The following is a 26,128-nucleotide window of genomic DNA, read 5'->3' on the forward strand; positions in this document are numbered from 1 at the left end:
ATGCATAAGGGAGGTGCCTGTTTTGGTTTTTGGTCGCTAGCGGCTTCGGTTTTGAAAATAGGCCTACGGCCCCTCGCCCTGTTTCCCGTCAACTGATAGTGAAGTCTAGGGTTGCCAACTGTCCTGGATTGCGCTGGACATCCTGGAATATAGGAAGTTCCGATTGGTACGGTACCAATCGGAACTTCCAATATCCCGGGACCTTTGGCAACCCAATGTATCAGGGTCGTACCACATAAAATCTGAAAGCGAACACAAACACATCTTTGTAACTTACCAACAATGCTGATGATAAGGGCGAGCAGGTGAATCATACCGTGAAGCATCTTTACATTCTTTTTCGGCTCATTATGGAACACTCTATAGACCAGAATAGCTGTGAATTGAAAGTTGGGGGGAAAAAAGTGAGGTTTCAAATCAAAATTTAAAAAAAAAAGAAGCCGCAATCACATTTTTTATCAATTGTTCAGATTGAATTGCCTCTGTGCAAACCCCAGTTCCAAGGAAGTTGTGTAAAATGCAACTAAAATCAATACTTAGCACTGTGCGTGATTGTGGAGTAAAAAGCTAATCTTGCGGTCACTGAAGCATGCATCAATCTGCGGGGTAGCAATACGGCAATACTTTGAAACTGAACTCAATAAAGGTTTTATTCAATGCAAGTTCAGTAAGTAGTCCGATTGAAATACTGTATTAAGCGTGTGTGTGTTTGTGTGTGTGTGTTTGTACCGTGTGTTTGCACAAACTGTCATTGAGCAGAACCCTTTGGAATAAAATCCTATGAATGAAGATGAAAGAAGTCATTATGAATAAAATTTGAACTAGAGGTGCACTGTGAGAGAGCAGACTTCTGCCTACCGTAATTTCCCGAGTATAAGGCGCACCCGTGTGTAATGCGCACCCCAAATTTACTTGTAAAATCTAGGGGAAATTATTGTACCCGTTTATAACGTGCATCCTAATTTTAGCACAACATTGTGAAAAAAAACCAAAAAAAATGCCTTTTATAGCATTTAAGCTAGCGAACTTTTGATATGTACAGTGTATCACAAAAGTGAGTACACTCCTCGCATTTCTGTAGATATTTAAGTTTTTTTTTCATGGGACAACACTGACAAAATGACACTTTGACACAATGAAAAGTACCGTAATTTCTGGACTATAAGGCGCACCTGACTATAAGCCGCCACCCACCAAATTTGACACGAAAACTGCGTTTGTTCACAGCTAAGCCGCACTGGACTATAAGCCGCAGCTGTCCTCACTGTAGTGTGGGATAGTTACACCAAAAGATATAAACCGGTAACACTTAATTTGACAGCAGCATCATAAGACTCTCTTAAGACCAAATGAACCACCACGAAGCTTTGAAACAATTGGCTGCAAAGCTTCATTGCCTCAAGAAGCTTCATTTGGCCTTCACTGTTCTCGCTTCATTTGGCCATCACTGTTCTCTTGGGGGAGACCGTCAACCTCTGCTGCCACCTGCTGTCAATACTGTTGTCATCCAGCATGCCTCCCATCATGCACTGCAGCGCTACAGATGTAAATAACAATCAAAATTCATGTTCTTTGATAATTATTTCTTCAGTTACTGCTCCAGTTGTGTCATTAATTGCTAGTTATGGTATGTAGTAGCACTGTATTTGACAGTGGTGCCATAAGACTGTCATAAGACCATGTTCATACCTATGACAGATGTCATTTTGTACCAGCCGACAAATTATATCACTTATGAATGGATGCAAAAGATCCGAGCTGGAAATAAATGGTTTTAGTGACATAATTTGCCGCATGATACTAAATGAAATCTCTCACAAGCATTCATTAATGCCCATGATAGGGTCATGTCATAATTATGAAGGTCTTATGGCAGTCTTATGACGCCGCCGTCAAATAAAGTGTTGCCTATTAACCCAAATAAATCAACAAATAAGCCGCACTGGACTATAAACCGCAGGATTCAAAATGAGGGAAAAAAGTAGCGGCATATAGTCCAAAAATTACGGTAGTTTGTGTGCAGCTTATATAATAGTTAATTTATTTTCCCCTCAAAATAACTGTACCGTCTTCAGAAGAGGTCTGAATGTATGGTCTGAGCACTAACAGGCTGACCCCCCACCTCTTCAATCTCTGCAGCAATGCTTACAGCACTCCAGTAACGAGTAACGTGACATTTTGGAGGAAAAATGACCAGCAGTACTCAATTTGGACATTTAGGGATGTACGTAGTTCCTAAGGGGCGTAGTCACTTTTGTTGCCAGGGATTTAGATATTAATGGCTATATTTTTAGTTATTTTGAGGGGAAAATAAATGAACTCTATGATATAAACTGCACACAGACTACTTTTCATAGTGTCAAAGTGTCATTTAGTCAGTGTTTTCCCATGAAAAGATCTACCAAAATATTTGCAGAAATGCGAGGGGTGTACTCACTTTTGTGATACATTGTAAGTTAGCCAATGGTTATTTTGTTGTACTTAGATTCTCGTTTATTTGTTTCCTGTCTGATCACTCGATTATTCAAACTAACTAGTTTGACTACTAAAATAATCGATATCTGCACTCCTAGTATATTTATAGCCGTTTTTTGTGGGAATATGAGTTTGAAGAATTTGGTAAGAGCATTGTAAAAAAGCGTTAGCATTTTATAGCATTCAAGCTAGCGGACTTTTGTTATGCAAATTAGCCAATCGTTTATTTTGTTGTACATTGATCCTAATTTATTTATTTTTTTAGACCATTTGAGGCTTAGCTCAGGTATTTTAAATGAAAGTGCAATCCTGCATAGTTTGACGAATTATTTTACATCTCCTAAAACCCTAAGCCCTAATATCCTGTAAATTTGATAATAATCCCTTTCCTTGTTCTTGAATTACTTTGAACACAAACATACTGATAGACATACGGAACCAGAATTTAGAACCTCTGCCTTCAATCATGATGACAATGAATGAAGCATCAGTTAGCGAGCTGCTTCTTGAAAAAATGACTGTCCTGAACATACGCAAACATACAGTTTTATTTGTTAACAACACGAGAGTGCCTTTTTGTACTATTAAGTACACCCATGTTTGTGGTACCCCCAAGGGTGTTTCCATCACTTGTGAAGATCTCACTAATGTCCAGCAGCTGACCTTTGCTTTTGTTAATACAATCCAGCTTCAAAACAGACAGCTGTCTTGGTGACACACACGAGCTAATCTAGTTACAACTATTAGCAAAGTACATTGAGCTGCAAGAACCAGAGGAACAGAGAGAGAAAAACAGCGCAGAAAGACATACAGTGGGGCAAATAAGTATTTAAAACCTCAACCATGAGAGACAGAATGTGAAAAAAACCCAGAAAATCACATTGTTTGATTTTTAAAGAATTTATTTGCAAATCATGGTGGAAAATAAGTATTTGGTCAATACCAAAAGTTCATCTCAGTACTTTGTTATGTACCCTTTGTTGGCAATAACGGAGGCCAAACGTTTTCTGTAACTCTTCACAAGCTTTTCACACACTGTTGCTGGTATTTTGGCCCATTCCTCCATGCAGATCTCCTCTAGAGCAGTGATGTTTTGGGGCTGTCGTTGGGCAACACGGACTTTCAACTCCCTCCACAGATTTTCTACGGGGTTGAGATCTGGAGACTGGCTAATCCACTCCAGGACCTTGAAATGCTTCTTACGAAGCCACTCCTTTGTTGCCCTGGCTATGTGTTTGGGATCATTGTCATGCTGAAAGACCCAGCCACGTCTCATCTTCAATGCCCTTGCTGATGGAAGGAGATTTTCACTCAAAATCTCTCGATACCTGGCCCCATTCATTCTTTCCGTAACACAGATCAGTGGTCCTGGTGGTCATTTTGACGCTTGATTTCTTTACACCAAGCGTTTTACCTATTGCAGATTCAGTCTTCCCAGCCTGGTGCGGGTCTACACTTTTGTCTCTGGTGTCCTTCGACAGCTCTTTGGTCTTGGCCATCGTGGAGTTTGGAGTGTGACTGACTGAGGTTGTTGACAGGTGTCTTTTATACCGATAATGAGTTAAAACAGGTGCCATTAATACAGGTAACGAGTGGAGCCTCGTTAGACATCGTTAGAAGAAGTTAGACCTCTTTGACAGCCAGAAATCTTGCTTGGTTGTAGGTGACCAAATACTTATTTTCCACTTTAATTTGGAAATAAATTCTTTAAAAATCATACAATGTGATTTTCTGTTTTTTTTTCCACATTCTGTCTCTCGTGGTTGAGATTTATCCATGTTGACAGGCCTCTTTAATCTTTTCAAGTAGGCGAACTTGCACAATTGGTGGTTGACTAAATACTTATTTGCCCCACTGTACGTGTAAAACGCGATTCATTATTCTAGAAAATTAAGATACGAAAGCCACTCCAGAACGGAATAAATTCTTCTCTCTAGGTACATCAAATCCATTTCAATTTGAATTGGGTGATCATATTTCACTGCCGTTGATGACGATAGACATCCAATCTATTTCAACAGTCAAAATGGACTGGAAAAAAATTAAAAACCCGATCTTTTTGACCCGATTACAATCCTTTGTTCAACAAAGTTGGCCCTTGCGTCTTTTGATTTTTCTGGAAACAGGCCACAAAGAAAAAAGTTATATCATCAGCCCGAATGGTTAAATTCATGTGATTTTTGTGAAGAGCCCTCAGAGAAAAATGTTTGGAAACCCCTGCTTTATAATAAAGCGTATACTGTATTATGGAACAATTGTTTTCAATCAGATTTTGAAATTCATACTGAGGTCTGCGATTGCTCACCATCTCCTTGTAAGAAGACCAGGCCCAGAACCATGCACAGAGGATGTAGGTTGAACTCCTGTTGGGTGCCGTCCCAAGCAAAGCCACCGTGGTAGTGACCCATCCATACGCCAGTCAGCACTACTGCCGTCACGCCCAGAACCTGTGAGCCTGCTACCAACCACGCAAACACGGCGCGATCAGAGTATTGAGCAGAAGAAACCTGCATGATCTGAGAAAAAGACAAACAGAGCCAAAGAGAGAGCCATTGCAGACTGTGACTTGTGCCCGGAGCTCTGCTATTGGTAGACCAAATTCAGTTATGAAGCTGATAAGGTTAGAACATCAAGTTACAGAATGAATAAGATTATTCCTTCCAATAACAACAATAGCAGTGCCATGAAATCACATTTTACCACGTATAATTTTGCCTGATCACCAACACAATTTTAAGAATTGAATATAATAATATTTTTAATTCAATGAAGAAAAGAAAACAGTCATTCATTTTCTGTACTGCTTAGCCTCATGATGGTCGTGGGAGTGCTGGAGGCTACACCATGCTCAGCAGGGGTGTGACAATATGTCATTGTGGTGATATATCATGATAATTTATATCCTACTGGTTATCAATATGCTCCTGGCAAGAATTAATACATCACTTTAAAAAGATAAGATAGAATCTGTGATGAAGGAACTAATAGGTTCCTACCAAATTTTCCACTAGAATAGTGTCTATTAGGCCTGCACAAAATATCGTTTGAACATCGCCATCTCAATGTGCGCATGCGCAATAGTCCCATTGCAGGATGTGCGAGTTTTATATTTTTTAATATAAACTTTTGTTTTTCTTCCTAAAAGCAGCAATAGTGTACCGCACGAATGCTATTTTTAGACCGTGATGTCGCCATCGTAACGTGGAAGTGGGACATTATTGACACACCCTCGCATACAATCTATGTTATTTCTGTTTGTTTTCTCCGGTAATCTTTCAAAAAAGAACACGTCGATCAAACACTGCTGCTATGGAACTTGTAGAAACGACTCTAGACATTACGACATATGAAGGATGTTTTCGTCATACGTTTCCCGGAACCAAAAACTTGGAGGAAAAATTGTGAAGAATGGATCAACTTGCGTAGACGTCCAAAAGACCAGTTTAGAGCTGAAACGAATACTCGAGTAACTCGAGTTTAAAAACTGATCCGAGGAATTTTATCCACCTCAAGGAATCGTTTAATTTTGCCAGCTCTAAGCATCACGTTTTGCTCAGACTACTTTTAATGCGGGACAACACGCTGACGTCACGTGCGAAGAGGAAGAAGCAATAAAAAAAAAAACTTACCGCAGCCGACAGCCGCTACAAAATATGCCGACGTTGCTAAAAACAACACCCGCAGGATGCTATTGTGGTAGCAGGTAGTGTCCGATGCGTCTCATAGATATCGCATGCATTTAGGACTAGATGCGAAATGACAGACTCGGCCGCGTCTGGGCAGCGTTAGTAAACAGCCGCCATCTTTAAGCAGTAGACTTCTCATGGCTAATAAATATAACGTTACTGTCACTCGCTCACGTAACGTTAGCCCTTCGGAGTGCTAGGTTTCTATTGATTATGACCTTTGTCGATGCGTGGCTAACGTGTCTTACATACAGGCTTTAATTAATCTGTAAAAACACTGCGCTGTAGAGTGATGAGGGTGTAAAATTAAAACATAATGAAGCTAACTGTCAGTTTTAGCTCAGTAGTCATTGCTGAATAAAACACCCAGAAGCACTGGTCCCTAATGTGCTCCAATACAGCAGGTATCATACATTTATTTTGAACACTGCAAAAACTCAAAATCCGATCAGTACTTACAGTTTAGACTAACTTAAAACTTAACTAGATCTTAAAAATAGCTTGACACAAATGCAAAATTAAATTGAAACACCTGGGAAAAACACATAGCTTTCAAGTGATGTGTGTTATCAAGCGTAATTACATTTTTAGGTAAGAAATATGGGTTTTTTTTATAAGATCTAGAAGTTTTTTGAGTGAAAGCAGTGAATTTTTTTTTCTAGTCCCATCTTAGATTCAATTGTTGGCTGTTTTCAACAATGCACATCGAAAATAAAGACATTGATTGACTGAAAATGGTTCAATGTTGGATTAAATGTCTTTTTTTCTCAAGTATATTTATAATTGCTCTTTACCTAAAAAAAAAAAAATGCTTTATCCGATTACTCGATTAATCGATAGAATTTTTAGTCGAATACTCGATTACTAAAATATTCGATAGCTGCAGCCCTAGACCAGTTTAACGCCAGCAAGGTGAAGCCATTCACATCTCATATGCAGTAAAAATTTTGTTGGGGGCCATGGTACTACAGAGGACGAAGAGGTAAGCCATTTTGATATTTTTACTTTTTTTTTTTTTTTAGCATGGCGTTTTGCCGTGCTGCTTCTGTCTGACAATGAATGACCTGAAAAAAATTAAAATGGTATCTGACTGCCACTGTTACTTTTTCTGTTGTAAAAATACAACTTTGGTAAGGGGGAAGTGTAAATATATATATATATATAGAATTAGACAACGAAAACTTTAAAAAAAATTATTTATCACAAATCCTGTCACAGAGTAGCATTTGCGATTGCTACACAAAAAAGCAATGTAAATTGCCCCCAAGAATGGTCAGGGATGTAAGACAACCAGATGATATAGTATATAAGAAAGAAAGAGCATATGGTGTTAATGGATAGATTTTTTAAACAGGAGAATGTCATTGTCAGTGGCGTAAGGCAACGCACACAAGAAAAAGCCAATTCTGGATCAGGTCTTTTTCAGCCCTCGACATTCAAGCCATCTCTTTAACTGAACATTTGTATGTTCTTCCACATCTTTAACAGTGAATTTGGCAACAGCGACATCATTTTCTGACAGAATTGGTAGGTTTAGCTCGGTAAATATCTCGTTCGTAGACTATTTCCATTCATTTACTATTAGGGACAAACGGGAGGTTGTCCCGCCTAGCAACAATTGCTAACATCATGAATATTAATGAAAAAAAGTGTCGTGCCATTGTTCATGGCTCTTATATGCACCAATTTTCATCATTCACAGATAAACTCCCTTAACCTGGATTAAACGGTATTAAATGAATTCTAGGGATGTCCCGATCGCATACTTTTATCCCCGAATCAGAGCTCCAAGTCACCTGATTTTGAGAATCTGCTGATACCGTGTCCCGATTTTTTTTTTTTTTTTTTTGCTTTAACGCTTACGCTGCCGAGTACAGCCTCTCACTTAAAAATGAATGAGTTGCCACAGCACACTTTAGACTATGGACCAAGCTTGAGGATGATTAGCACATTTGTGCCTTTGATCGTAGCGCTACTGAGGCGTCTCTGGTCAGATCAAAGTTACAAACCTGTCAATCATCATTAACTTTAAGTACCAAATGCCAGCTGTACTGTTGACAGAGAAAAACAGTCTGGTTGCACTGCTTTGCAGGAGGGAGATTTAGAGGCTGTACAAGCAGGAAGCAGAAAACCAAACATTTTTAAATTAAAAACCTTTTTACCCAAATACGATCCTCTAAAAAATGGCTGGATTTCCAATCCTGTGATCGGAATCAGGAGATCTCTAATTAGTGCTGAAACGATTAACTCGAGTAATTCGATTAGAAAAAAAATATTCAAATTAAATTTTGCTGCTTCGAAAATTCATTTAATTAAAGTGGCGTTGTAATGGTTTGTTTTGAAAGTGTTTGCATTTAGTTTTATTGATTTGGGGTGATACACTACCTTCTTGTGGCAACCGTGAAAATGATATAACTCATTTCACATGGCTGAATCCAGCTGCTCCCTGTTAAGACCAACATACGTTTTTGTTTGAGCTAAAGTTTTTAATGCATTTGTAATTTTTTTTGCCGTTTTTTGTGGGAATATGTGTTTGAACCATTTTTAAAAAGCATTGAAAAAAAATAATGATAAATAAAATTTTTTTAATTAGCATTTTATAGCATTTAAGCTAGCGGACTTTTGCTATGTAAGTTAGCCAATTGTTCTTTTGTTATACTTAGATCCACATTTATTTATGTTTCTTATCCGATTACTCGATTATTCAAACTAACTAGTTCGACTACTAAAATAATCGATATCTGCAGCTTTAGCATATTTAGCCGTTTTTTGTGGGAATATGAGTTTGAAGAATTTGTTAAGAGCATTGTAAAAAAAAAGCGTTAGCATTTTATAGCATTTAAGCTAGCAGACTTTTGCCATGCAAGTTAGACAATTGTTTTTTTGTTGTACATTGATCCTCATTTATTTATTTTTTTTATACCATTTGAGGCTAAGCTCAGGTATTTTGATTTTTTTTTTATGTTACTTATCCGATTACTCAATTATTCGAACTAACTAGTTCATCGATTATTCAACTACTAAAATCTATAGCTGCAGCCCTATCTCTAATGAATAAAATGTGGTCATAGTGAGTAAACCAAAGTCTTCCCAAACAAAGCTATTCAAGTCAGGTGAAAATTTCCAATATCGTTCAGCCCTCGTGTCTATGTTAAATCATGGGCTGCCATTGACAGTGTCAGGTCAGGGTTCTTGCAAGTTTCAACAGGTGAAATTTGAGCCTTTTTAATTCCTTTTTAGGACCACTAAGAACAGAGTGCCAGAAATATGAAAAACTCACAGCCAACCTCACAAAAAAAAAATCGAGCTCCTAAAATATCTGAAAATTTTACAAAGACAAACCTTGGCACATGGTACAATTCCCTTGTAAATTCACAAACTGGTACTTGATTTCATGATCTTTCTTTTCTTCAGGTGAATTGGAGGTTTTTACAAGACAGAAAATCGAGAAATGTGTAATGTCCTTCACTTCTGGATGGAGGATTCAACAAATTTCAAAATTTCAATTTAATTGTGTGGACTACATCTCAAACTGGGAAGTCAAGAATCACGGTTTTACTGTAGATAGCGCTGCAACGTGGCCGAAGCACTGATTATCGGGGAAACAGGTCATTGTGACATTGTGGCAGAATCTGGGAAAGCTGGCTCCATCACATAGCTATACTGTTTTAAATCACCATTATGTGGCAAATGTGAGTGCCTTTTAAGGTGGGTCATAATGCATTCCCGTCAACATTAAATATACTGTCCGGAAATTAATAACACGGATTACACGGACATTGTCCAATTCATTCTGGAGTAGGGCTGCAGCTATCCATTATTTTAGTAGTCGATTAATCGATGAATTAGTTAGTTTGAATAATCGAGAAATCAGATAAGGAACATAATTCAAAATACCAGAGCTGAGCCTCAAACGGTATAAAAAATAAATAAATAAATGTGGATCTAAGTACAACAAAAGAACAATTGGCTAATTTACATAGCAAAAGTCAGCTACCTTAAATACTATAAAATTCTAACTTTTTTTTTTCTTACAATACTCTTAACAAATGGTTCAAACACATATTCCCACAAAAAAAACTGCTAAATATACCTATATACTAAATTACGAATGCATTAAAAAAATATTACTCAACCAAACAAAAACTTAGCTCATGTTGGTCTTATCAGGGAGCAGCTGGATTCAGCCAGGTGAAATGAGTCAAAATTATCGTATTAACAGGCGGTAATTTTTAAAAAAAATTAATCACGTTAAAATATTTGATGCGATTAACGCACATACCCCGCTCAAACAGATTAAAATGACAGTACAGTGTAATGTCCACTTGTTACTTGTTTTTTGGTGTTTGGCGCCCTCTGCTGGCGCTTGGGTCCAACTGATTTTATGGGTTAGTACCATGAGTGAGCATGGTGTAATTATTGACATCAATAATGGCGAGCTACTAGTTTATTTTTTGATTGAAAATTTTTACAAATTTTAATAAAACCAAAACAGTAAGAGGGTTTTAATGCAAAATTTCTATAACTTGTACTAACATTTATCTTTTAAGAACTACAAGTCTTTCTATCCATTGATCACTTTAAGAGAATGTTAATAATGTTAATGCCGTCTTGTCGATTTATTGTTATGAGAAACAAATACAGTACTTATGTACCGTATGTTGAACGTATATATCCGTCTTGTGTCTTATCTTTCCATTCCAACAATAATTTACAGAAAAATATGGCATATTTTATGGATGGTTTGAATTGCGATTAATTACGATTAATTAATTTTTAAGCTGTGATTAACTCGATTAAAAAATTTAATCGTTTGACAGCCCTAGTTTTTACCCAAAAAATTGTCAAAAAATAATCACTAAATCACTATAATGGGTGGAAAGGTCTTCAGAGTCATTTTTTAACAGCATTCTACTGCTGTGACCACTGTCCCCTCATCAATATTTATCTTCTTATCGTTTCATCTCTGCAAAAAAGGCATGTTAGATCACTGTGTGACATACAAGTAAGAAAATAGAAAAAGTTTTAACGTCGATGACGTCTGTGTCTCACATACGGATGTGCATTGTCATAATCGCGCGCTGCCACTTGTTATCGACATCCTGATAGTTTGACAGTGTCACTCCGGTCACAAAACCACTTTAAACCAGTTTGTCAAGTATGCAAAAATATAATTAAGTTGCTTAATATAAATACTCACCGCGTCGTAGGCTCTGATCTCGCTTTTTAGTGCTTAACAAACTCGCGGAGAGCGGATTTATACATCCGCCTTCCTCCTCCCTCACTCAAGTGGTGCGCCTTGGAAAACAGAGCCAACCCACGTGACAAATAAAATAAGAAAATAAGAGTATTTGCATACTGCAACGTTAGTGCTACTATTATACTTCGTTGCACATCTCTAATTGTGACAGCATAATTTAAATTTGGAAAGAATAAGAGAAGGAAAGATCCAAAAGATTTGTTGACGTCACATGCGATGGCGGTCGTGTAGATTGATGACTAAGAGCTCAAACGTAAAGGGTTGGTTGCCTTGACAACTCCGGAGGAGAAGGAAGAGTCCAGAGGAAAAAGCAGTCTGCACGATGTGCTGAACTTTACCTAGTATACATTCAGTACTAGGGGTGTGATAATATATCCATATGGTGATATATCCAGGGGTGAAAGTGGTTAGAATTTCTCACCGGAACTCCCCGACGTGAAGGTCTCCACGGAGCCAGAAATTTTGTTTGTTTATTTATTTATTTATTTATTTGTGTTTCTTTTTTGGGGGGGGGGGGGGGTCAAACCTCCTAAAACTACTGAAATGCAAAAAAAACTGTTTTGGCACAGTTATTTCTATAACACATACAAAAACTGATTTTCATTCAAAATTGTATTTTTTCAAAGATTTGCAAACTAAAAGTTAACAAAAACAGCAATAACCCCAACCTCCATCTCCTGATTTTTATTTTTCCTCATTTCCTCACATACTAAATGCCAAATCTTGATTTTAACTACTTAAAGTGATCCTCGATCTTTAAGACAAGTAATTCTTAAAAGATAAATATTAGTATGAGTTATAATAATTTGATATTAAAACCCTTCTTAATGTTTTCGTTTTAATAAAATTTGTAAAATTATTTTAAGTGATAGGTCGCCATTCTTGTTACGTCGCAGTGCGTGACATCACCAGGCCGAACTTCCAGCGTGTCACTCTTAGCTAATCCAACATGTCGTCGGTTCTGCGCTTCCAATTTGAACCAGATCAGAGAACTGAAGCGCAGGACAGCACTGTCGGTCGTTCACAAGACGAGCAGCAAAGGCAAAATGAGAACAGGAAATACATTACCTTATAAGAAAAGAATTGGGCAAAACTGATGATGTACTCGCTGCAAGTTCGTCTCATTGACAACAGAGCGAGAGAGTATGCTGTTGACAACTCCGTTTTTGTTGGCAGATTTTCAAGGTAAGATATTGCGTTTTCAAACTTATCCCAGTATAATTATGTAGATTGTTAGTGCAGGGCCGGCCCATCCTATACGCAGACAATGCAGCTGCTCAGGGGGCCCCCAATCTGGCAATTGTTTAATTTATATTCTATTTTGTTTACTACAGTTTGCTTTATTTGACTTTGTGAGTTTTGATACTTGATTACAAGCTTCAAAATATAAAAGTTCTTCCTTAACTTCTTTCTTTCCTCTTTTAGAAAAAGGTTTGGCGCTATCTACTGTAAGTACTGACAATCATTTGGGGTGAGAAGTTTGAAGTATGCAGTGCAACAAAATCTGATTAATATACAAAATATGGACATATGGCTTGGATTGCATGTATGGGTTTCACAGTACACTGTGACGACATGGTGGGCCAAAAATGTGGGCCCCAGCATTATTTTGCTTAGGGCCCCCAAATGGCCTGGGCCGGTGTAGGCGCACTATCCTATTCCCCTCACTATCCACTCGCGGGGGCCCGCGCTTGTCAGTGACGTTCCTTATTCTCGCTATATGAATATACAACTTTAGCATTTGTTAATAATACGCTCTGTGTGTAGTATCATCCATCGACTTTCCTTTTTAAATGAGTACTTTTAAGCGAACACATGAAGTAACAACGGGAACATTTTTAAACAGGCATTTCACGGGAGAGCATTTCGAGTCTTCGGCCAATCACGGGAGAGCATTTCGACTCTTCGGCCAATCATATAGCGAGAGCGAGTGGATAGTGAGGGGAAGAGGATAGTGAACCTACACCGGCCCTGTGTTAGTGTCCAGAGCTGTCGTATGCTTTCCATACAGTACAAGCCAACAGTTTGACGGGAACAAATCCTGGAATCGAGTGTAATCCATGTCTTGTACATTGTAACGCGTGGTAGGTAGTATACGTGCATAAAAGTACCAAAAAGGGGAGAAGCTTCCACTTATGCACATTTATTCACACACAAAATAATATTTTCAACTTGAACACTCGTCACTCGGGAGCTCCCAGACGAACTCCAACATAAAAGTAAGGTCCATGTCAGAGTCACTGTTGTCACTGTAGCGTGCCATAGTGCTTTAATTATTTGGTGTGATTTGGGGAAAACTCCCATGAAGAATAGTCAACAAAAAAGATAGCAATACTAATCCAAATCCGCGTTTTTTCACTCACTCGAAGATCCAGGAATTAGACCGATCTCATGGCAATGTTGCAACCGCGATCAGGCCGTCGAATCCACAAAATAGACTGGTCCCAAAAGCCGCTGTAGGACCGACGAATCCAGAAACTAGACAGATCCGAAACCAATATTGCAGCCACGGTGGGACCGTCGGATCCAGAAATTAGACGGATCCCTTACTTGACTGAGGATCCAGGAAAAATGTTCGGGCGCCAGTTGTAACGCGTGGTTATGGAGGACCAAAGCTGCCAAAATTCAAAATAAAAATAAAAATAAATCAATCAATAAAAAGCAAAATAAAAACGAAAATAAATACAAAATAAGAATTAAGATACAAAAACTAAAAATAAATCCAAAAATAAATATGGAAATAAATAGCTAATTAAATAAAAGTAAAAATAAAAATGAATATATATACAAAAATAAGAAATTACATTAAAAATGTAAGAATAAATACAAAAATAAATGTGGAAATAAATACAAAAATAAATATATTGATTGAAATAAATGTCAATCAATAAATAAAAGCGCTTTGCCTTATATTTACTTATTTCATTGTCAGCGCCAACTTGCAAGTGGAAATGTAATTCAAATGAGGGGGCGTTCCTAAGGGTGCCATGGGTTGAACTATTCGCTTATTGGTTGATCGACATTCGATTTCTGAAATCTACTAGCCATGCCTGCCACAGATGACAGAACGTGGGTCTGAAAGTCAGGGAAACAGCCGACCTAGTTTAGTAGTCCTACTTGGTGAGAAGTGAGAGAATATGCATTATCCGCCGTCGAATGTCAAAGCATGGTATAAGGTGAGTTTGTATGACAGTGGCATATTTTAAAATGAAAACTTAAAAATATGTACTAAATATGATAAAATATTGCCATTCATTCAACATTGTATGTGTCTCTAACAACATATTTTAGTACAAGAGAACAATTGTGGTTTATTAGAGCCTACATGTATTTAAGGTAGAGGATCACTTTAAGAACATAGGATGTAGGCTATATTAAAATTGAAGTTAATGTAAACATTTACTTTTGCTTTCCTTTTTTTTTTTTTTAAATAATAAAGATATAACTAACATACATTCAGAAAAATAAGTACAAATGACTTACATTATGCAGAGTGAAATGGAATATATTTTGAAGCTTGCGCAAACATTGACTTTTTTAAATCATAAGGACATGAATAAGTAGCCTAACATAAATGAACAAATATAAGTCCAAAGTGCACATTGACAGCTAAGATGTTCTGAACCTCCCCATCAAAGCAGATAAAGTTAAATATGATAAATAAGCCTCCTCAACGTTTTCCTTGACTCTCAAAGATTTGGCACATTTTCTGTTGCATTGCCCTTTTTTTGTCGCATCAATTCAACAAACTTTTTTTTTTTTTTTTGCTTTTCCAGAAAACATGCACATTTGAACCAATCAGAGCTAACTATCTCTGCTGATCACATGTCAGTATGTCAGCCAATTGAACGGATAAATGAGTCCAGGCACTTTGCTTTGCTGCTTGCATTCGCACATTGACGTGACTCATCATTGTCAGACTCGGATTACTGCAGCAGCTGGGGAAACCTCCATGCCGTCCGTGGAATAAAATAAATAATAAATATCGATGGAAACGGATTACACTAAACAAGCACTTTATTATGCTTGTTGTTAACACTTGTGTATTTAAATCTGACGTTGGTAGATTGTTTTCTTCATGGAGATGAAATGCATGTGTGGCAGCTTAGCTTTTTTTACATTAGGGTTTGACAGTTGCCGTCTTATTTTTGGTATCAAAGCACCGTGTACCAGAACAGCATTCCAGCCATGAATCTCATACCGGAACTGCGTTCTGGCCCTGAATCTTATACCGGAACTGCGTTCCTGACCGTTCTGGCCCACTTTCACCCCTGGATATATCGCAATACTTTGTGTCCCATAGGTTATCGATATACTCCTGCTAAGAATCGATTTATCATTTTAAAGGGAACCTCGGACTTGCAGGCTCTGATAAGCCAAAATTGTTCTCTTTTACTAAAAAAAAAATGCTAGTAGAAACACATAAAATATTGCCATTGCCATGTCATTGTCATTTTTATTTTGAGGTATTGAAACACAACAAAATGGAACGTGCACAACATGCCCCTTATCTGGGCATGTCTTTGATTTTCTTTATTATCTCGGTTTTGCTTTTGAAGTCTGCAAATAGGTGTTTTGATATGTTGATAAATGTCTCCTTCATGTACTCACCATCTGTGAACGGTTTTCCACACTTTATCATCTTCGGGGTTGCAGCAAAACATGCAGCAGTAGTGGAGTTTGGCGATGCAATCCACTTTAAATCTATTTTTGCGCTCTCATGCAGGCTTTTTTGTGTGCCGTCTTCAGAAGAGGCTTCCTCCTGGGGTGACAGCCATGCACACCAATTCGATATAGAGTGCGGCATATGGTCTGAGCACTAACGGGCTGACCCCCACCTCTTCAATCTCTGCAGCAATGCTGACAGCACTCCTGCAACGAGTCACATGACATTTTTGAGGGAAAATGACAAGCAGTACTTAATTTGGACATTTAGGGATGTACGTTTTTTCAAAGGGGTGTACTCACTTTTGTTGCCAGGGGTTTAGATGTTATTGGCTATATTTTGAGTTATTTTGAGGGGAAAATTAATTACCTCTATTATATAAGCTGCACACAGACTACTTTTCATTGTGTCAAAGTGTCATTTTGTCAGTGTTGTCCCATGAAAAGATATACTTAAATATCTGCAGAAATGTGAGGGGTGTACTCACTTTTGTGATACACTGTAGTCCGGTGCATTTTATGCATGGAAAATAATTTTTTGGGGTCAAATTTAGTGGGTGCGTATTTGTGTAAGATATAAAAAGGAGTCATTTGGAGGGAAAATGACAAGCAGTACTTAATTTGGACATTTAGGGATGTACGTTTTTTCAAAGGGGTGTACTCACTTTTGTTGCCAGGGGTTTAGATATTGTTGGCTATATTTTGAGTTATTTTGAGGGGAAAATTAATTACCTCTATTATATAAGCTGCACACAGACTACTTTTCATTGTGTCAAAGTGTCATTTTGTCAGTGTTGTCCCATGAAAAGATATACTTCAATATCTGCAGAAATGTGAGGGGTGTACTCACTTTTGTGATACACTGTAGTCCGGTGCATTTTATGCATGGAAAATATTTTTTTTTTTTGTAAAATTTAGTGGGTGCGTATTTGTGTAAGATATAAAAAGGAGTCATTTGGGTTCTATAAATAAATCATAATATCGTCTGCAAATAGACTCAATCTATGTTCTTGACTATTAACCATCACCCCTTCTAGTGATGTATTCTGTCTTATCATTTGGGCCAATGGTTCTATATACAGAGCAAATAGTATGGGGCTAAGACAGCAACCCTTCCTGGTCCCCCTTTCTAGCTGGAATCTTTGTGACAGTGAATCATTCACTTTTATTGTTGCTGAGCCGGTTTGCTTTCGGGTTATAAAATAAACATACCCAAAACCCAACTCCTTATGTTCAATAGTTTACCATCTCAAGAATTAAGGAAATGGCAAATAAATTGGGATGCAAAATCAATTAAGTACTTAGGTATAAACATAACTAAAGATTTTTCAAAATAATATGAAAGTAACTATCCACAAATAGATAAGACCATAAGAGAGGACATGGAAAGACGGTCTACCTACCCACTGGGATTGGGCGATAGGGTAAATGTGGTAAAGATGAATATCTTGCCACGTCTACTCTATCTATTTTTGTCCTTGCCTGTTCATGTTCCAAAAGACCAATTCATTAAATGGGATAGGTGCATATCTCGATTTTTATGGAAAGGGAAGCGACCACGAATAAGATACACTACATTACAAATAAGTAAAGACAAAGGTGGGTGGGCACTTCCAAATTTGAAACATTATTTTCAAGCTGCACAGTTGAGACATTTGATTTGTTGGTGTAATGAGGGATATACGGCAAAATGGAAGGATATAGAAGTTTTTTCACAGAAGTACCCGTTACAATCACAAATTGGACAAATCCAAAACCTAACTCAAAAAATCGAGGATGGAGCTAGCAATGTGGCAGCGTCTTTTACATTAGACGTATGGTACTCTGTAGTCAAACATTTAAAAATAGATAAAGAAATAGGTCTACTAAAATGGATATCATACGATGATAAATTCATACCTGGAAAACTAGATGACGGGTTTAAGACATGGACAGATAAAGGAATTACAACTATAAGTAAAGTGGTTAAAAGGGGAGAAATAAAAAGTTTCCAAGAACTGAAAAATACAATTTTACTAACCAAGACTTTTTTGAATATCTGCAAATACGCTATTACTATAATAGGGATGTTAAGATAGGTGGGAATGAAGTACACCCTATAATACAGATGCTGGTACGATCCTATGAGAATGTTATCCCTAAAACTGTGTCAACTATATATCGCATATTGAGAGACTCTGTAACTGAGTCAACACTATATGTGAAAATGAAATGGGAAAGAGAGCTGGGCGAACTGATACCAGAGGAGAAATGGAACAACATGTGGCGGTCACACTTCTCAACATCACAATAACCTAAATGGAAGCAATTCAATTGGAAAATCTTAATTCGATACTTCATCACACCTAAAATTAAAAGTAAACAAAGAAGTAGCCAACAATCTTGCTGGAGACAATGCAATGACTTGAATTCAGACCATACACATATATTTTGGACATGTATTCATATTAGGGCTGTCAAAATTGTCGCGTTAACGCGCGGTAATTAATTTTTTTAATTAATCACGTTAAAATATTTGACGCAATTAACGCACATGTCCCGCTCAGACAGTATTCTGCCTTTTGGTAAGTTTTACAGCAAGGCTTTTTGTGCTGTCTAACAGCGAACTCTTGTGGTCGCTTTGCGACATGGTTTATTATTTTCTTGCCAGTTCAATATGGCTGCACGACATCTCGGGCTGATGCCTACGTTGTAATGTTGTGCTTACTGGACTGTCTCAGAAAATTAGAATACACAATATTCTAATTTTCTGAGACAGTCCTGTACATTAATCCATCATTTAAAGCAGGGGTGTCCAAACTTTTTGCAAAGGGGACCAGATATGGCGTGGTAAAAATGTGGGGGGCCGACCTTGGCTGACGTCCTTTACATAGAACAATATACAGGACTGTCTCAGAAAATTAGAATATTGTGTATTCTAATTTTCTGAGACAGTCCAGTATATGATCCTTTGACAAGATTTGTCCGTAAGTATGGTTGTTGTAAAAAATGTACATATTATGTTAGTAAGCGAAACGTTATATTTTTTGTATGAGACGCTTTTTTTTTTTTTTTAATGTTTAGTGAACCTGTATAGCATGCTAAGCTAACGTTGTTGCTAATGCATTGCTTGTGTACTTTTTTTTTTGTAGTTTTACGACGGCCTGAGAGGACAATGGTTTGAGGCCATTTTATTTATAAATCAGATGAAAAAGGAAGTCTGATTATTAAGGCGTCGTTCACTAGCTGTCTAGCTTTGGAAAAAGTAGATGCTTCGGAGTGAGGACAGCATAGACAGATTTAAATGACAGTAGAGTGAAATGCCCACTACAGTCCTTATGTACCGTATGTTGAATGTATATATCCATCTTGTGTCTTATCTTTCCATTCCAACAATTTATTTTACAGAATATATATATATAATTTATAGAAAAATGTGGCATATTTTATAGATGGTTTGAATTGCGATTAATTACGATTAATTAATTTTTAAGCTGTAATTAACTTGATTAAAAATATTAATCGTTTGACAGCCCTAATTAATATTCAATCATTTTGGGAGAAGGTTCACTCAGCTCTCTGTGATATGTTGGGATATACAATTCCCAAATCCTGTCAGGTATTATATCTGGGACTTTTAGAGGATGTAATACATAAAGACGACCAGTATATTGTGAAAATTCTCCTTGTGGCTGCAAAAAAGGCCATAACAAAGAACTGGTTAAGAACTGAATTTCCAACATATTAACAATGGCTGCTAATAGTGGATGAAATACTCGACATGGAACGGCTAACACATAGGCTAAGGATAAAAGAATATTTGTTTTGGAAAAACTGGGGGAAGTGGCTGACTTACAGGGAAAAAGGGGTATAATATGGATCTCTGGCTCATCATGATAGAGGGGAACACAGGCCCATTTGGTGCTTATTAGTTATATTTTTTTATGTTTGGTGGTGTTGGGGAATGTTGTGTTCGTGTTTTTGTGCGGAAAATTAGAAATCAATTTTTAAAAATTGTAAAAAAAAAAAATTTTTTTAAATTGTGGGTGTGGGTGTGGGTACTGGTGCCCCTATACGTCTCATCATCATGTTCGTCTCCCTCTTCAGGCCCCATTTTTTCCAGGTTGCTACCAAAATTTTCAACTACAATAGTACCTATGTTAACTCATTGGGTGATTGAACATTCGTTCATCGGAAGAGCGGGCAGCGATCATTACAGTCACAGCCAGTGTGAACTGAATTGATCCCAAAATATGTATCGACTATGTTGTGTATTTTTCCTGGAGCCTTCTGGGGTTTCTGGGAGACTCTCTGGTCGGTCGCCAAGGAGAGGTGATGTAGAAATAAAAAGTGAGTATACAATCGTTCTAGTTGAACAATTGCAGGCTTTAGTCACACAAGTCTCGTGAGTCTTATGATAAACCCCAATCAAATAGTTGAATCATCCCTAGGGAGTTAAGAGGAGAGTTGAGGCGAAGAGAAAAGAGCATCCCCAACCTAAACTTTGTTTATATGCCCAGAAGAACTTTCTTTGTTTCTGCTACCTGGTCAATAGAATGGAGGCAGCTGCCAGAGGTGGGGGTGGCCCTGCTGTGCAGCCAAAGGCGCCATCTGCGAGACCCCCCCCCCCCCCCCCCCTTTGCAGTGTCTCTCCCTCTCTAAATAAAGTCACATGCTCACAAATACCACATCTCTCTGAAGACACTTTAGCCTGATTAAAAAGCTACAGGAGTAACTACAGTGGTACCTCGACATACGAACACATCGACATTTTTTCTTTGTCTCGACATATGAAGAAATACTCGAGATATGTCGATTTAGGACAGCGTCGCAATTTCATTGTTTTCCTGCAAGACAGCAGCTCGTTGAATTTTCTTGTGAGAGAAACCATCATGGGTTCCAAGAAGGTGAGTGCAGGTGGTAGTAGTAGTGGTGAAAAAAAGAAAGAAGGTAATGCTGACCAATGAAATGAAGAAAGAAATCATAGAAAAATATGAGCGCTTTTTAAAATTTGTTTATTCATAAGTAACTCCACAAGTTAAAGTGCGTACAACAGGAGAAAAAATAGGATTATTATGTGAATTAGAATCATATTTTGAGACGATTCGACTATATACAAAAATTAGCAAAGCGCGAATGACGAGAAATCTTTTAATCTGCCGGTTAACCACGCCTACTAAAGATGTCCGATCGACCGGCATCCCGATCAATCGGGTCCAATCATGTCATTTTCAAAGTATCGGAATTGGCAAAAAAATATCGGACATGCCTTTTTTTAATATATATATTTTTTTAATTAAATCTTTTTCTAATTGTATTTAACGTTACAGACAAAATGTCTTACATTCATCCAGAGTCTTTAGTTTTGGCTTAAAGTCGGGCTATCAAATTTGTTGCGTAAACAGCGGTAATTAATTTTTTTTTCATTAATCACGTTAAAATATTTAATGCAATTAACGCATGCGCTGCACGACCCACTCACGCATTGTCGCGTTCAATCTATAATGGCGCCGTATTACCTATATAAAGAGCTAACAGGCAACGTAAAATGAGTAGAGAGAATTTTGGCAGTCTTTGGAGCCTCTTTATTAATGGCTAAAGCCTTGGAATCCCTCTCTCATCAATTAGAAATATCGTGGGAAGCAATGTGGGGAAGAACGGTAGTGGATGATCTTTTCCTTAACTCCCTATGTTACTTCCCAACGCAGAGAAGATATATCAATTGGTGCCCCTACGCACAGTCATGGTTGCACTTCCCATCATGCATTTGGGCAGAACAGTTAAATGGCTACAGAATCATTTACTGAAAGCTCAACAAATACACTAGATGGCAATATTTAGTCACAATATACAAAGTCACATTCATCCTTTAAGAATTACAAGTCTTTCTATCCGTGGATCCCTCTCACAGAAAGAATGTTAATAAGGTAAATGCCATCTTGAGGATTTATTGTCATAATAAACAAATACAGTACTTATGTACTGTATGTTGAATGTATATATTCTAGGGCTGTCAAACGATTAAAATTTTTAATCGAGTTAATTACAGCTTAAAAATTAATTAATCGTAATTAATCGCAATTAATCGCAATTCAAACCATCTATCTATAAAATATGCCATATTTTTCCGTAAATTATATATATATTCTATAAAATGAATTGTTGGAATGGAAAGATAAGACACAAGATGGATATATATATTCAACATACAGTACATAAGGACTGTAGTGGGCATTTGACTCTACTGTCATTTAAATCTGTCTATGCTGTCCTCACTCCGAAGCGTCTACTTTTTCCAAAGCTAGTGAACGACGCCTTAATAATCAGACTTCTTCCTTTTTCATCTGATTTATTAATAAAATGGCCTCAAACCATTGTCCTCTTTAGACCGTCGTAAAACTCCCAAAAAAAGTACACAAGCATTGCATTAGCATCAACGTTAGCTTAGCACGCTATACAGGTTCACTAAACATAAACGAAAAGCGTCTCATACAAAAAATATAACATTTCGCTTACTAACATAATATGTACATTCTTTACAACAACTATACTTACGGACAAATCTCGTCCAAGGATCATATAAGCACAACATTACCACGTAGGCGTCAGCCCGAGACGTCGTGCAGCCATATTGAATTGGCAAGAACGCAATAAACCATGTCGCAAAGCGACCACAAGAGTTCGCTGTTAGACAGCACAAAAAAACCTTGCTTTAAACCTTACCAAAAGGCAGAATACTGTCTGAGTTGGACATGTGTGTTAATTGCGTCAAATATTTTAACGTGATTAATTTAAAAAATGAATTACCGCGCGTTAACGCGATAATTTTGACAGCCCTAATATATTCGTCCGAGTTTTATTCATTTTTTTCTTGCCAATGCACTGCCAAAATGTATATGATCGGGAAAAATTATCGGGAATGATTGGAATTGAATCGGGAGCAAAAAAAAAGCAATTGGATCGGGATCGGCAGATACTCAAACTAAAACGACCGGGATCGGATCGGGAGCAAAAACACATGATCGGAACAACCCTAATGCCTACCATTATAGGGCTCTAGCGTCCCCAACAGGTGGATGACGTCAGCGGAGTCACGATTTCATCTGATTTAGTATGCAGCCCATTGAGGGGGAATTATTCACAACGAGGAAAACGCGACGAAGAGACCCACAAAATGTCATTGTTTCAGTCTCTCTACTCCAATATTTTTACAGGATATTCTTTTTATCCAAGTATTTTTCCCCAATTGCTAGATAAATGGCATTGTCATGACAAATAACAGTCTTGTGCTAAATGGAATATGAAATAATAAAAATGCATTTATTCAGGACGGCATGGCAAAATTACTCAATAATGGTCAAAACTGTCGACTTCACCTTTACTGTCCCACCTCCCGAACGATATTTTATGATACCTAAATCGGGCTTATGTCATTTCCCTTCCCCGGCATCGGAGAATGTAAACAAACCAAGAGGCGTGACAGCTAGCAGACATGCTAACCCGAACAGAGTGATGTTTCAATGTCCTCGAAGAGGAAAATCACACATAACTAGCCCGGATCATTTCACATGACGACTGAGTTCTCGATTGTCTTCGCCGATCGGCAAAACCGCAGAGAGCAATTTACAGCTCGTTCCCCGGAGGAGGGCGATTGCAGTTGTTGTCCAGCTAACGTGCAGCTAATGTGTATGAGGAGAGCTTTTTACATGCCTATCCATGATCAAACGTAATTAGTCCTTTATTTGAAGAAAGTTTGTAGTGTTTACTATGTAATCGCTATAGTCGCGGCTATTTTTAACAAAAAGTTGCTATTTCTGATAGGGTGGAAAATTTGACAGAACACCGGGCACACCAAGAGGGCAAAAGCCGAGTATAGTGGTCGCCCGGCAGGGGGATGTGCGACAAGCCGACGGTTGTCGGCCGAGGGGACCATGAGCATGTCAGCCACAAAATGCAACCCACTTCCGTATTAAAATGATCTTGTATTTGACATAAAACAAAACACGATGTTTACTCACTTCCTCGTAAGTCCCATGGTCCCACAGTAGTAGGGCTTGTTTTGGCCAATATCCACCGGTGAATGGGAACCTTTTGAAACTCCCGAAAGGCGCACACGCCTCTCCCTCAAACACAGGGGTCGCGTTAACCGAACATTTTCCGTCGTTGACCGATTTTTTTAAACGGTGACGGAAAAAATTGAAGTCCATCTGTCATTTTGACAGGTTGCAATTCACACCCCAGACCACAGGGTGGCGAGTGAGCATATTAATTAGCTATTGTCTCTCTTGATGCATGACGTCGTTGGCCTTACTCGGAAAAATGTCAAGGCAACTGAGTGTCCGAATTTTCTTCAAAAGAGGTGAAAAAAGAGGGACTGCACAAGCGGGCACGCAATTCAAGTCCATGCGCACCAGGAGGGAGACTGCATTCAGGCCACAGCAGGTGAACTGTTAATTTCATTGTACCATATGGAGACTACCTATTGGGGCCACAGTCAGCTGTTTTTGTCACTGCGGAGAAAAAGTTACATATTCATCTGCTTGATGTGTGATGGCACGGTGTGGATTCTCTGTTAAGCTTGTTCGGACAGAATATTAATTTTAACTGAATGAAAACTAAATACTATTGAATATGTTGAAGCGGTATGCAATGTTAAGAGTCTTGTTAGCTCGAATTGCTGTGTCCAGCCGCTGTAGCTCTGCTGCTTTCTGTGAACTCTCTATTCATATTCAAGCCGGAACGCGCGCGGCTCTTAAGTGTCTCTGTCACGTGACTGTGTCGTAGCCGGTAACCCGCTCGACCAAATGGACACACAAGTACGGAAGGTGAATTATGCCAAACAACGGGTCACCACAATGTCATTATTATCATTTTAAAAATTTAAGTGACGGGTAAAAATAGATTATGACCGGATTTTTATGACCCTGTCAGTCAAAATGACAGACAACGAAAAAGTCTAGCGCAACCTCTGCTCAAACAGCAAGTTTTTTTTCTGCAGCTGTTTGGCTGGCGTGATGCGAAAAATAAATGTATTAATCCGCAAAATCAGCTGAATGCTTAGTCCTTCTCATACAACAGTATGGCTGTATAGCAGGGCCGGCCCAGGCCATTTGGGGGCCCTAAGCAAAATAATGCAAAGGGGCCCATATTTTTGGCCTACCATTTCGTCACAGTGTACTGTGAAACCCATACATGCAATCCAAAGCATACGTCCATATTTTGTATATTAATCAGATTTTGTTGCACTGCATACTTCAAACTTCTCACACCAAATGATTGTCAGTTCTTACAGTAGATAGCGCCAAACCTTTTTCTAAAAGAGGAAAGAAAGAAGTTAAGGAAGAACTTTTATTTTTTTAAGCTTGTAATCAAGTATCAAAACTCACAAAAGCCAAATAAAGCAAACTGTAGTAAACAGAATATAAATTAAACAGCTGCCAGATTGGGGGGCCCCCTAGTGGTCAGGGGCCCGAAGCAGCTGCATTGTCTGCGTATAGGCTGGGCCGGCCCTGCTGTATAGTGAAGCGGACTCCTTCCTCCATACACGTCACAGCGCCCTCTTTCTCAACTTGAGACTGTTGCCGGAAGTCACTCATTTTCATGGCGCGGAATTTAAAAAACTAAATAAATATAGCATCGCTTCCGCACACATCCAAGCGGTCCATTTCATCCAGGAGCATAAAATACCGCGTGTATTATGAAATAAAAATTGCTTTTTCGTGTCACAGGCACTTTAAGGTCACAATAAAAATACTTTTTTATTTCCTATCTACAGTAGTATCTCTACTTACCAACGTCTCTACATACAGAATTTTCAGGTTAGGGCATGCCTCAATGGGAAAATATTGCCCCTTGTTACGAAAGAGTATGAGGTACTGAGCCCCTTGGTAAGGGCTGTTCAGTCCTTGCACGACCGTTGTCAGAGTTTGGTCCGCATTGCCGGCAGTAAGCGAATTCGTTCCCAGTGAGGGTTGGACTCCGCCAAGGCAGCCCTTTGTCTCTGATTCTGTTCATAACTTTTATGGACAGAATTTCTAGGAACAGCCAAAGTGTTGAGGGGGTC

General features: G+C 38.2%; 1 protein-coding gene across 2 annotated transcripts in view; it reads right to left on the reverse strand.

Annotated features, from left to right (window-relative positions):
- LOC130931808 (transmembrane ascorbate-dependent reductase CYB561) overlaps positions 1-26,128 on the reverse strand; it is a 52,790-nt gene that overhangs the window by 17,314 nt on the left and 9,348 nt on the right. Inside the window, exons 1-3 of one of the 2 annotated variants that reach the window (XM_057860901.1) lie at positions 11,362-11,471; positions 4,781-4,991; positions 278-376 (exon numbers count right to left, since the gene is read on the reverse strand). In XM_057860901.1, the coding sequence (XP_057716884.1) occupies positions 278-376; positions 4,781-4,988 (307 nt within the window). In that variant the 5' untranslated portion in view covers positions 4,989-4,991; positions 11,362-11,471. Of the gene's footprint in view, positions 1-277; positions 377-4,780; positions 4,992-11,361; positions 11,472-26,128 lie in introns of those variants that run through there. The other variant, XM_057860902.1, reaches the window with a different exon arrangement.

This window comes from Corythoichthys intestinalis, chromosome 16 (assembly GCF_030265065.1).
Source record: "Corythoichthys intestinalis isolate RoL2023-P3 chromosome 16, ASM3026506v1, whole genome shotgun sequence".
Classification (NCBI taxonomy): Eukaryota; Metazoa; Chordata; class Actinopteri; order Syngnathiformes; family Syngnathidae; genus Corythoichthys; species Corythoichthys intestinalis.